General features: G+C 46.5%; 1 protein-coding gene across 5 annotated transcripts in view; it reads right to left on the bottom strand.

The window, feature by feature from the left end:
* APBA2 (amyloid beta precursor protein binding family A member 2) overlaps nucleotides 1-12,405 on the bottom strand; it is a 238,826-nt gene that overhangs the window by 59,096 nt on the left and 167,325 nt on the right. For 2 of the 5 annotated variants that reach the window (XM_025438064.3, XM_025438065.3), the window contains one exon: nucleotides 1,675-2,679. In XM_025438064.3, coding sequence (XP_025293849.1) covers nucleotides 1,675-2,640 — 966 coding nt within the window. In that variant the 5' untranslated portion in view covers nucleotides 2,641-2,679. Of the gene's footprint in view, nucleotides 1-1,674; nucleotides 2,680-12,405 lie in introns of those variants that run through there. The other 3 variants (XM_035714580.2, XM_025438063.3, XM_049108390.1) reach the window with 3 other exon arrangements.

The raw sequence follows: 12,405 nt of genomic DNA, 5'->3' as shown, positions 1-12,405 counted from the left end.
ATCCACGACCCTTATTGGCCCTGAGCTGGGAACCACCAGGCTTTCCCCTTGATGGAATTCATTTGTGAGAATGAATGAGAGAGGAAACCAAAAAAAAGCTCTGCGATGATTAACCAGTGTGAAGGAGCTTTTCCAGTGTCTGGGATAAGAGTGTTAGCTTCAAGGAGACACTGTATTTAGGAAGAGAAGTACCCTGCTCTTCCAATCAGTGCCACGTCTCTGAGGAAGGGCGCCCCTGTGGGGTCTTCATGGCTTGGGCTACCCCACCTCCACCACCTCCACAGCCCTTTGAAACCAGCACCACCACCCGTGCATTCATCCTTTAGTCTCTCCAACCCAAAGTCTGCATCTGTTCTCAAATTAGCATCTAGAGGTTCCAAGAAAGTGCAAAAACAGCAAAGCATCTGACATTGTCCACTCCCTGTCATGCTCTAAAGGTAATGTCCTCTTGACAAGAACTTTGTCAGGGAAGTCATTTGTGCAAGGCAGAATATGTGCACCCGCCCTATGCAGCCCACACCTGTCCCTGGGGTGCCATAGCCACTGTTAGGCCATGAGTTCAACTCCACCAGAGTGAAGTGGACCAGCAGTGTTTTGGCCTAAAGCTCAGACCTTAGGCCCAGAGCCACCTGCCCTTGGCGGGGGAGCTCCCCACGTCCACTGGTTCAACAGCAGTCTCTCTACAGCCTCAAACCCCTGGTGTGTGCACAACTGCCCTGAATGACAGAAACACCCTGAAAGTGAAGTCAACTTATATTTAAAAACCTTTAAAAAGAACAAAAGGCATCAACATGCAAGTGCTAGAAATCTAGCAGCAAGCAAATATGACTTATAACTCAAAGACATGTTCTTAGCATATGTATATCTGTTTTAAACTCATGGCCTCTTCTCGGTGGGGGGGGGGATAATAATTAAGGCTTTGAAAAATATAAAAGCATTTTGTTCTCATGCCCATGGCATTGGCCAAATAGAAGTTACTTTACACAAGTGTAACAATCACATCTTCTTTATGTATTCACAGAGGGGTGTTATTCTTTTCTTTTCTTTTCTTTTTTTTTGAAAAGCAGCTTTTCAAATATAGCTATTAGAATACATGTTCACTTCGATATAATTAAAAGAAAATATAGTTATGCTTAAATCCATTGGCCTCATTAACATGCATTTTTCTCCAACACTTTGTCAAACCTTCAAATAATTATTTTCAGAATAGTTATTTACAGCTAATTGCACAGAATGCCAAGCCCCCAAGCTTTCAGAAAAGTGTCACCAGGATACAATGGCCCCTGTGAAATGTGCTTAAGTCGCTCTCCCTTGTCACTGGGGCATCGAACCACTGTCTGCAGACTGCACAAGCCAGCCATTCCACATCCTTGCCAATGTCCTGTTGGCCTGAAGAGACCAGTTTGTGGGGGGATGGTACTTGCACAGACCATCCAAACCAGGAACAGATCCCAGGCAAGTGGGCTAGAAACCAAATCTCTATTAGGTAGGAGGGAGGTGTCTTCTGGATGGCACTAGAACATCCATACACCTGCTATGTAACTAACTGAACGAATGAGGAACTACATGAGCATTTCAACTATGGGCTTTGGCATCCATGTGGGTGACACCAGAGCATCCTTTGCTCTCTGGACCCCTCCACCTCCTCTTCCCTGGGGACAGCCAGAGTCCTACCTGCTCTTGGGGCCACTTTGCCCTCTCCTCTGGAGTCCTGGACTTGGTCTTGAAGCCTCTCTGGGGGTCTCCGGAGTGCTTGGCCTCAGGAGGGAGGTTCAGTGACTTGGGCCTTCCCTCGTGTCTGCTAGGGCCATGGCTGGCCTCACAGGGTGGGCAGGTTTCTGTAGAGCCCCCGGGGCCCGGCTCAGGCCCCCGCACCAGTGTGTGTTCAGGGCTGGCCTCACCGGCACTGGTGATGCTGGTCATGCTCAGGCTCATTTTGATCTCAGCCACAATCTGGTCGATGTCCTCCTCCTGATCCTCCAGGTCCCCGTCCCCACGCCTTGGGCGATAGGGGGAGGCACCACCCGCATTCCCGTTGGCCTCCGTGGGGTAGTAGTCCTGGTAGCCCTCTTCACTGGGACAGTAGTGGACGCCTTCTTCCTGGTCCTGGGCCTCTAGGGCGGAGGCCTCATCCTCCGGGACGGGGAGGTGGCCATCCCGGTAGTCTGGGCTGCCTCCGTCGGCGGGGCCGTGGGGGTGGGGGCCCGCTGAGTCTGTCCACTCCTCCACCGCCTCCTGGCACTCGTCCGTCTCCAGGTGGCGGGGGCCGTGGGCCAGGTAGCCCTCCCCGTTGCAGTCCATGCCCTCCAGGTAGCTGTCATCCTCGGGGCAGTAGCGGATGTAGTAGGTGATGCCCTCCTCCTCCTCGGGGAGGCCCTCGTCGTAGTCCTCCTCCTCGGAGGTGTTGTTCACGTAGTCGGAGCTGGAGTCCCCATCGGGGCTGTGGTCGTGACAGCCCTGGTCCGGGGGCGCGGGGCTCTCGGGCCGCAGGGCGGCCAGCTCCAGGCGCTCGGGCACGTACTCCTCGGGGGGCAGCTCCGCCTCCCCGCCGCCGGGCTCGGGGCCGTGGGGAGCAGGGCCCGGCCTCGCCCGGTGCTCCAGCGTGCCGCTCGCCGTGCTCTGGCGCTTCCGGCTGGCCATGGCGATGCTCACGCGGCCATCGTCACCCCCGGGCAGCCGCTGTGGGGAGGAACGTGGGAGAGGACAGTCAGAACCCCACCGAGCACAGCCGCCCCGGCCCGCTGTGGCCACCACGCTCGTCCTCGCACAGCCTAGCAGCAGGGCAGACGGCAGCTGCCGCGCACTCCCGGCCAGAGCCCCGCGCCCACGTCACGCGGAAGGGCGCCGAGGGGCCGGAGGCCAGGCACCTGCCGTTCACCCGGAGGGGAGGGCGCCTCCCTCCCTGCATCCCACCGGCTCACTCAGGACTTCCCAAAAATGCACACGGTGGGCCGCCGGGGTGCTCAGCGGTTGCGCGTCTGCCTTCCGCTCGGGTCATGCTCCCAGGGTCCCGGGATCGAGTCTCGCACCGGGCTCCCTGCAGGGAGCCTGCTTCTCCCTCTGCCTGTGCCTCTGCCTCTCTCTGGGTCTCTCATGAATGAATAAATAAATCTTTAAAAAAGAATTGCTCGCCCAGCTTAGGTAGCCAAGGTGACAAGACACAGAGTCATCAGATCAAGTCATTTGCTCCCAAAAAGAAAAAGAGAAGCTTGCATTCGGAAGACATGATGAGGTCTGATGAGGAGGGATCCTACCTCTCAAGTCTAAATCTGCTGTTCTTCAAAGGTACCCTCATATTCCCTCCTTGGCACACAGAGGCCTCTCCTTCCTCCTCCTGCTCAGACAGCATCCCCCAGTGTCCAGAAGTGCTGGGAACTGTCCAGGCCAACTGCACAGGGACACTGAACCCCAAACCCTGGCCTCATGCATGTAGCAGCAGCAGGGGGAGAGCCCAGAAGAGGGTGACCCTGCAGGGAGGACAGCACTGCCCAGCCACGGAGAGAAGGGGAACCCACAGGAGGGGGCCGAGGGTGGGTCATGGTTACTGCAGGGCGCCTCAAAGGTCCTATGTATCCAAACCAAGGAGGTCCTTGTCCTACCACCCAGGACTCTGCATTTCATCTCATGAACCCTGCAGAGTCATCAGGCAACTTTCAGCAGGTGCATGACATGCGGGATTTCTCTTTTAGCCTCACTTCTCTGAGCCTGGCATAGAAGAGACACTAGGGATGAGAAAGCTGTGGAAGGGAGACCACTGACAAGTCGATTCCCATGCTCTAGGGCAAGCAAGGGGCTAACATCAGGGGAAAGGCACAGAGGATATTCAAACAGATGGTTAATGCTTTATTTCTTCAACTGAGTACTTCTCAAGATGTTTGCTTTATTCCTTAAATTGTGCTTTTACATTACATATGCCTTGTTTTTGTTTGCATCATAGTTCATTTAAAAAAATTTTTTTAAGATTTATTTATTTGACAGAAAGAGCATGTGCACACAAGTGGGGGAAGGGGCAGAGAGAGAAGGAGAAGCAGACCACCCCTCCCTACCCCCACTGAGTAGGGAGCCCAACACAGGGCCCAATCCCAGGACCCCAATATCGTGACCTGAGCCAAAGGCTGATGCTTAACCAACTGAGCCACCAGGTACCCCACAGTTCATATATTTTTAAATAAATAAATAAATAAATAAATAAATAAATAAATAAATAAATTTATTCAAGATTCATTTCTTCCCATGTCCAGAGAGAAGAAATGAGAGCCTGTACCCATGAAAATGATTACAATGGTAAGTTTCATGATATGTAGTTTTTATCACCATTTTAAAACTTTTTTTTTTTTTTTTTTTTTTTTAAGAAATGTGAGCTTAAACTAAACCAGTGGAAAGGAGAGAGAAGACATGACTCAGGGAATATTTGGGCAGCAGAAGCAATGGGATCTGGAATCAGCAGGAATAGAGAGTAAAGAATGGAGACAGGGGCTCTCATAGCACTTCTGGCTCAGGCTCGAGCTTGCTGGGCTATACATTCTCTTTCTTCTACTTTACCTCCCAGAAAAGTCCTAAACTAAAGACCCTTTGCATTCTGTATTTCCCAGGGCACCCACACAGTATTTTGCTTGTAGTAGAGCCTAAGACACGTTTTGCTATGACACTGGGTTTATCAGATGGCCAGTCACAACATGATGACAATAACATGGATCAGTCCCTGACCTTCTAAATAAGCAGGCTATCATGTAAGGCAATCCCAGGCAAAAATCTCAGTGGAATACTGGGGAAACTTTGACTCGATAATTCTCAAGTTCATTTGGAATAATAAACATGTGAAAATAGCTGAGAAAGACCTAAAAATGTGAGTAATGAAAAGAACATTACTCTGAAGTCACAGTAATTAAAATGGCCTGGTATCATGACTGGACAAACAGCAATGGTATAGACTAGAAAGCCCAGGAACAGATCTACATTTATACAGTTTTATCTATAAAATGTAGTTTGCCTGGGACTGAGGAGTTTCCCAAGACACAGAGCTTCCAGTGCTAAAACCAGAATAGGTGGTCACCCTAAGGCAGGTGGGGAAAAAAGATTCTATTCAGTGGCAGGCATGGGGATTCTAAATTTTGGTGATTTTATTTTTTTTTAAGATCTTATTTATTCATGAGAGACACACAGAGAAAGGCAGAGACAGAGGCAGAGGGAGAAGCAGGCTCCCTGTGGGGAGCCTGATGTAGGACTCCATCCCAGGACCCCGGGATCATACCCTGAGCCAAAGGCAGATATGGTCAACTGCTGAGCCACCCAGGCATCCCAAACTTTGGTGGTTTTTAAACTTTGCTGCACGTTGGAATCACCTGGAAGATCTTTACAAGTGCTGATGTCTGGCATTCCAAGTTCATTGGTATGAGGTATGACCTGGCATCAAGATTTTTAACATGTAGCAAAATTTGAACCCCACCGGGATAACCATTTCAGAGAAAACAATGCTGCTTCCTATGTTATAGGTACATACTTTTCAGATGGAGTAAATTTTTAAATGTAAAGAATCAAGGTTTCCAGATGATGGCTAGGTTTGCTGGCTTCAAGGGGAAATGGCCCCTCCTATGGGAAATCTAGAAATCAAGGTGCCAGAGAGGGAGTGCAGCTCACAGACACAAGGCAGGTCAGAGGAAGCACTTGTGTCCTGTGGCTTTAAAAGGTGTGGACATCTTCCCTTGAAGCAGCAGATTCAGCAGAGGACAGCCCACTTTTGTCCAGACTTTGAAAATCTCAGAGGAGTCTCCCTTCTCACATGTCAACCACAAGGTCTAGATGGTCAACCTAATTACTGCCAACTCACGAGAAAAATCATCCTCCCCCTGTACCTCTAGCCCCCTAAAATGAGAAATTTTTGTATGTACAACACTGGGCCTTTTCACCCAAGAAATATCTTCCCATTTATTCAAGTCTTAAATATTTCTCAACAGCACTGCAGTATTCTTCATAGTTAGTTTATTCTTAAATTATATATATTTTGTGTGTGTGGCTGTGTGTCTCCCAGTATATATTTACCTGGCTATTGTTAGTACATAGAAAAAAATCTATACTGATATTGTAAAAGTCCATTTTTAAATTCTAATAATTTTCAGTTGGTAAATTTTACTCTTCTCATTTCCAGCATTTGATCACCTTGTCTGGCTGCACTGCTCTGGACTTCCACTACACAGCTAAGGGATGAAACAGGCATCCTTGACTTATTCCTAATTGCAATGAAAACTTCTTTACTTCTTAATAGGGCTGATCCAGGGTGAAGCATGGATGGCACTTACCTCACTCACACAATTTAATAGAGCACCAAAAACCTCAGGAATTAAAACAGAGAATTTTTTTTTTTAAGAGAGAAGCAGGAGGGGCAGACGCAGAGGGAGAGAGAGAATCCTAAGCAGGTTCCATGCCCAGCACAGAGCCCAACATGGGGCTCAATCTCACGACCCCAAGATCGTGACCTGAGACAAAAGCAAGAGTCAGACACTTAACTGACTGAGCCACCCAGGTGCCCCCCACAGTGAATATTTTAATGCAATACTTTAAAAATAAAAATTAATGTAAGAATAGATGATAAATAAAATATCGAAGTTTTAAATAAAGATGAGATCAGTATTACTGATTTTTCTTTCTGTCTCAGCTTCCCATAGGGCTCTGGCAGGACATTGTAAATGATGTTTTGTTTTAAGTTTTCACCATTAAATACCATGCTAGTTGTTGGCTCTTCTAGAGCTTAGTAGTATGGACCTTCTAATCTGGTTCTCTTTTCCATAGATACAGATGGAAAGGGACCCATGGCAGAACCCTAGACAGCAGGCAGCCGTATCTTTGAAGGTTTGCAGAATTACATTTCACCTTGGGTATAAGAAAAAGAAACCTCCTATTAAAGATGAAGACAGAAGGTCCTGTTTAAATTCAGACCTCCATTTACAGTCAGACCTCGGGCAAGATATTTAACAGAGGGATTTAACCTTCTGCCCTTGGTAAATTGGAAATGATAGCACCTGCCTTCAGGGCTTGACGTGGGTTAAATAGGAGAATAACCCACACAGGCCTCAACTCTGTAATGGTTGTCTCTTTATACTATATACATGGAGTCAAGGAAATTTTTAAATGAAATCTGAAGGCAGAGAATGCTTGACTAGGTGCATGTCCTAGATGCAGAGCCTATGCTCCCTTGGATGGGAACTTGCCAACATAGGTAGATGGGCACCGCTACTGTCAGGTGACAGTGACCTTGGCCAGGGACATAATGTGCATCTCTGCGATGGGATACAGGTGCATCCAGGTGGGACTGCTGTAAAGGGAGTGGTCTTGAGGAAAGCCAAGAGTTGTTCCCCCATAGCAGCGGTTCACTCATATTGATGGGTACAAGGCCTACCTGCGGAGTGTGCAGGTTCACGGGAGTGAGATGCTGAGGAGGTGAGCCAAAAGCCAGGCTTAGAGCTGCAGGTGATTCTGATGTCAGAGGCTCTAGGACTCTACTTGAAACCCTGCCCTAAACAGATGCTTGGGGGTCTCCGGGGGCTTCCCGCTAACTACAAAATGGAAGTGACATCCTTGCTCAAGAAACATAAGACTCTTCCCTAGATTCTCCATCATGTTTCATGCCTTCTCTCCCTAACCCTTTTCAAGATCCATCTCCTGGGTCACCTATACTCCTTGCCAACAGGACAAAGGTGGGTGGCCTGGGCAACACAAGGGCTATTCAAGAACAGCAGACACTTCCCAGACCGGGAAGGTGTGGTGAGGCCAAAGGCTAGGGAGAAGGAGAGGTGGGAAGAAACGCTGATGGAGCGAAGTGGTTCCTGCAAAGAAAGAGCTCTGAGTTTATAATATCCAGTGGGGCTCAAGAAAGGTGCATCTGAAAGCACAAAGTCCTAACACATAGCCTTTGCTTCAGAGGCACTTGCAGCTTGATGATCAAGGATTCCACTTAGGATACGTCACTTACGAGCAGCTTTTTCAGCACCCTTCGTGTCTGCAGGAAGGTCCCACAGAGCAGCCAAATCTCACCTTCCTGGGCTGCAAGGCTCTCTGCAAGCTCACAGTCAGCATCTCCTGGGAAGATCTGCAATGACTTCAGCGCATCCTCCTTCTGGAGGTGCAGCTGTTACAAGGGGGACAGCTGCCCTGTAGGAGGCTGTGAAGAGCTTCACTCCCTGCCTTTGGAGAGGGCAGGACACATGACTAATCTTAACACATCATTTGTTAAGCAACTGTGGGCAGATTTTTGTACCCAGGAGGTGACTGCTTCTGAGGGCACAGTACTTCCCAGGGATACAGATTACGATTTGTTTTGCTGCGTATTTAACAGAGAACACAGAAAGGAAGAGACACCCCCTCATAGCTGTTCTGTCCACAGATGGCTACTGTTATTTTGTGGTATGTTTCTCTCCCTTATCTTCTAAACATCTCTTTTGTATGATAGAGGTCTTACTGTATAAACACGGTGCCATGTTCTCCTCTCTTCTCTTAACATAAGCAGTAGGGACTCTCTATAATTATGATTTTAATGGCTATACAGCATTTCCTGGCCCAAAAGACATAATCTAACTGTTCCCTATTGACACATGGATTGTATCCTATTTTTGTATGATAAAAAATTGTTCTGGTGCTTCCCTGAGGACCTACTCTAGGCCTTTTACCTGCTTCCAGGGCTTTTATCCAGTACCCTCTACAGTTTCTTTCAATCCAAGGTCCAGGTGCTCAGAAAAGCCCCAGGAGGCCTGTGGCCAGGAGAGAGTTAACCACTCCTGCCTGCACCCTGGGAGGCTTTGCATATGAGCCTGCAAGCAAACATATTGAGGTCCTCTGCTTCTGATTAATCATATTAAAGATAAATCCTTCACAACAGACCATCTGGAAAGCAATTCAAATGTACAGAAGAAACACAATTACCTGCTATGCATCCAAGAAAATGAAAATGAGGCCCTATGTCCAGACTCAATTAATTCTAGAACAGCACATAAATCAATAGAAAATGCAGCCCCTGACTCGGTGCTCACCACTCTCCTCCTGAAACATCCTAATGAGATGTCGGAAATAAAGGCTCATTGTCAACAATAAAAAGTCCCAGAGTCTTATTCTAAACCACATTTCTCTTTGACATGGAAAAATAGCATTGGCCAGCTCTCAGAAGCACTAGTCATATAGCCTACCAAGATGGAAAGAGAGACTCTGTGGCCATAGCGCAGGCTAGGTAAAAACATCATCATACAAATGAGATGGGTACTCAAGCAAATTGCTGCTGCCCACAAACTTGTTCCTCAGTTTGGTCTCACATGTTGTAGAGATAACACTCTTTTTTTTCCCTCCCATATATAACTTATGTGCTTTGACTGCACACAACCTGGGCTTACACACTCCTCGAGTACACCTGTACACTCCACTCGAGCATCTCAGACAAAAGTCATTAAGTATCTTGCTACAAGATCAGACAACCATGAGCTCTGAAGGGACATTAATAATCTTCCAGATACCAGGCTGAGTTCCAACATGATCACACAAGACACTACAACCTAACTTAGTTCACAACCGAGAGCTATGCTTCTCTTTGAAAAATGGCAGAAAACAAAAGGGCAACAATGTTGAGCACACTCCAAACCTTAATAAATAAAATCTTTAAAAAAAAAAAACCTTCAATAACAGGATCTTACTTATGCCAGTGTCAGCACATCCACAAGACAATCACACAGCGATTAAAATATTTACTAAGAGTTTATCACATACAATGCATTGCTATAATGTCTTCACATCCAAATAAACACAGTAAACTGTGAAGAAATACATTAAAACACCAGCAAGGATTTCCTCTGAGTGACAATTATGGCATTTACTTTCCTTCCTTCTTCCTTTCTGAGTATGGTACTTCTATAGACATATAACATATAAAAAGACAAATGCCGCAGAGGGTAAGCCTGCTGCAGCCATACCTGCCGGGTGACACTGCTGCACAGAAGGGACGTAGGTCTCAGCATCCCCTGAAAGGATCCTGGGACACAACTTGTTCCATCTGGGCTTTCAATACGCCAGCATATCTGCCCCACCACATCTTCATCTCAGAATGAACAAAAGGGAATGATCTGACCCTTACATACAATTTAAAAATGCCGTCAGCCCCTCACCAAAAGCAAGTCCCCAGGAGCTGGTACCTGCATCCCACAACGTCATCTACACCTGAAACCAGCATTCATGCTGTAATGAATGGCAACATCGTATCCTTGGGCCAGTAGACACCTGCAATTCTTACTAGCTACCCCTAACTGTAAGAAACGAACTTTCTCCTGCAAGAACTCCTGGAACCAGTGGGGGCTTACTAAAGTCTGCATCTGTTCCTACTTGCCTTCAGGAGGAAATCCAGGATCCAGGTAAGAAGGCAATTAAACAACACAAATATTATCAGCACTGACCTTTTTCTCAACACGCTTGAGAAAAAGGTATAACATCTGCATTTCCCAAGGCCTTGGGCCAGGAAGGACATTCTAAACACATTCTTTACCAAATCCATCCCCTGAGACAAAGGAATTGGTCACCCCAGAGGAAGCAACCACAGGACAAGAGGGAAAAACAGATTCATTCATGCTGGTGGTCCAGCTTTTTCCATATTTTTTTAATCGCTTCCAAAGAAATGTATCACTTACTCTCCAGCTATCAAATAAACCATTATGGGCTGCATTGGGTCCCCTCCCCCTTCAAATTTATATGTTGATGTCCTCACCCCAGTAGGTCAGAATGTGGCCTTGCTTGGAAATGGGCATTGCAGATGTAATCAATTAAAATAAGGTCATTAGGGTGGGCCCTATTCAATATGACTGATATCCTTATATAGAAGAAATTTGAAGACACACACAGGGAAACCACCACGTGGTGAAGATGAGAGATGAAAGCAGGGCTCTACAAGGTATGGAATGCTAAAATGGTGAGCATGAAGAGCTACCAGAGAAGCATGGAACAGATTCTCCCTCACAGCCCCCAAAAGGAACCCATCCTATTAACACCTCGAACTCAGACTTTTGGCCTCCAGAACTATGATACAATACAGTTCTTTTTTTTTAATTAAAGATTTATTTATTTATTTGAGAGAAAGGGGGGGTAGCACATGTGAGTGGGGGAGGGACAGAGAGGGAAGGGGAGGGACAGAAACAGACATCCCACTGAGCACAGATTTCACAATCCTGAGATCATGACCTGAACCAAAACCAAGAGACAGATGCTTACCTGACCGACCACCAGGTGCCCCTGAAACAATACTTTTCTGTTGTTTGTGCCACCCACTTTGGGCTACATCGCTACAGCAGCCCTAGCAAACTAATACAATCCTAAGGATTATATGTACATTACTCAAGGGAGATCTTGTGTTTTTTTTTTTAATCTTCTGCAGAATTCTCCAGCATGTAATCAGGGATGTGTTACCACCTTGAGTCTGCCCATTTTGTCAGTTATTCATAAGTTTCCTTGCCTTTCCGCCCTACACATTTTATTTTACTTATTTTTAAAGATTTTACTTATTCATGAGAGACACACAGAGAGAGGCAGAGACACAGGCAGAGGGAGAAGTAGTCTCCTTGCAAGGAGCCCCTTGTGGGACTCGATCCCGGGACGAGGATCACACCCTGAGCCAAAGGCAGACCCCAACCGCTGAGCCACTCAGGCATCCCCTATACATTTTAGAATCACTTTGTCAATACCAATACCTATTTTTAAAAATCTTGCTGAGAATTTGGGAGTGCATCTAATCTACAGGTTAATTTAGGAAGAATTAACATCTAAACTATGCTGAATTTTCCAATGCATGAATATGATATATCTTTCCATTTATTTAGGTCATCTTTGATTTCTCTTATGAGTACTTGTAATTTTCAGTGTATAGATCTTGCACATGCTTTGTCAGAATTATATATATTTCTTTTCTCTCTTTTTTTTGGTGCATTTGGAATGTTCTTTTTTGGGATGCCTGGGTGGCTCAGAGGTTGAGCGTCTGCCTTTGGCTCAGGTAGTGATCCTGGAGTTCAGGGATCGAGTCCCACATTGGGCTCCCTACATGGAGCCTGCTTCTCCCTCTGCCTGTGTTTCTCTGCCTCTCTCTCTCTCTCTCTCTCTCTCTCTGTGTGTGTGTGTGTCTTATGAGTAAATAAATAAAATCTTTAAAAAAAAAAAAAAGGAATGTTCTTTTCTCCTGACAACTGCTTTAATTAATATAGTCTAGAAATGTAACTGCTATATAGTGACCTTGCTAAATTCATTTATTAATGCTAGGGCTTTTTGTAGATGCCATTGGATTTTGCAGACAATGATGAAGTCTGCAAATAAGAGTTGGTTTTAGGAGCACCTGAGTGGATCAGTTGGTTAAGTGTCCAACTCTTGATTTCAGCTCAGGTCATGATCTCAAGG

The sequence above is a fragment of the Canis lupus genome, chromosome 3, assembly GCF_003254725.2.
Source record: "Canis lupus dingo isolate Sandy chromosome 3, ASM325472v2, whole genome shotgun sequence".
NCBI lineage: Eukaryota > Metazoa > Chordata > Mammalia > Carnivora > Canidae > Canis > Canis lupus.
Note: the sequence above shows the minus strand (reverse complement) of the source record. Positions and strands in the feature narration are given on the sequence as shown.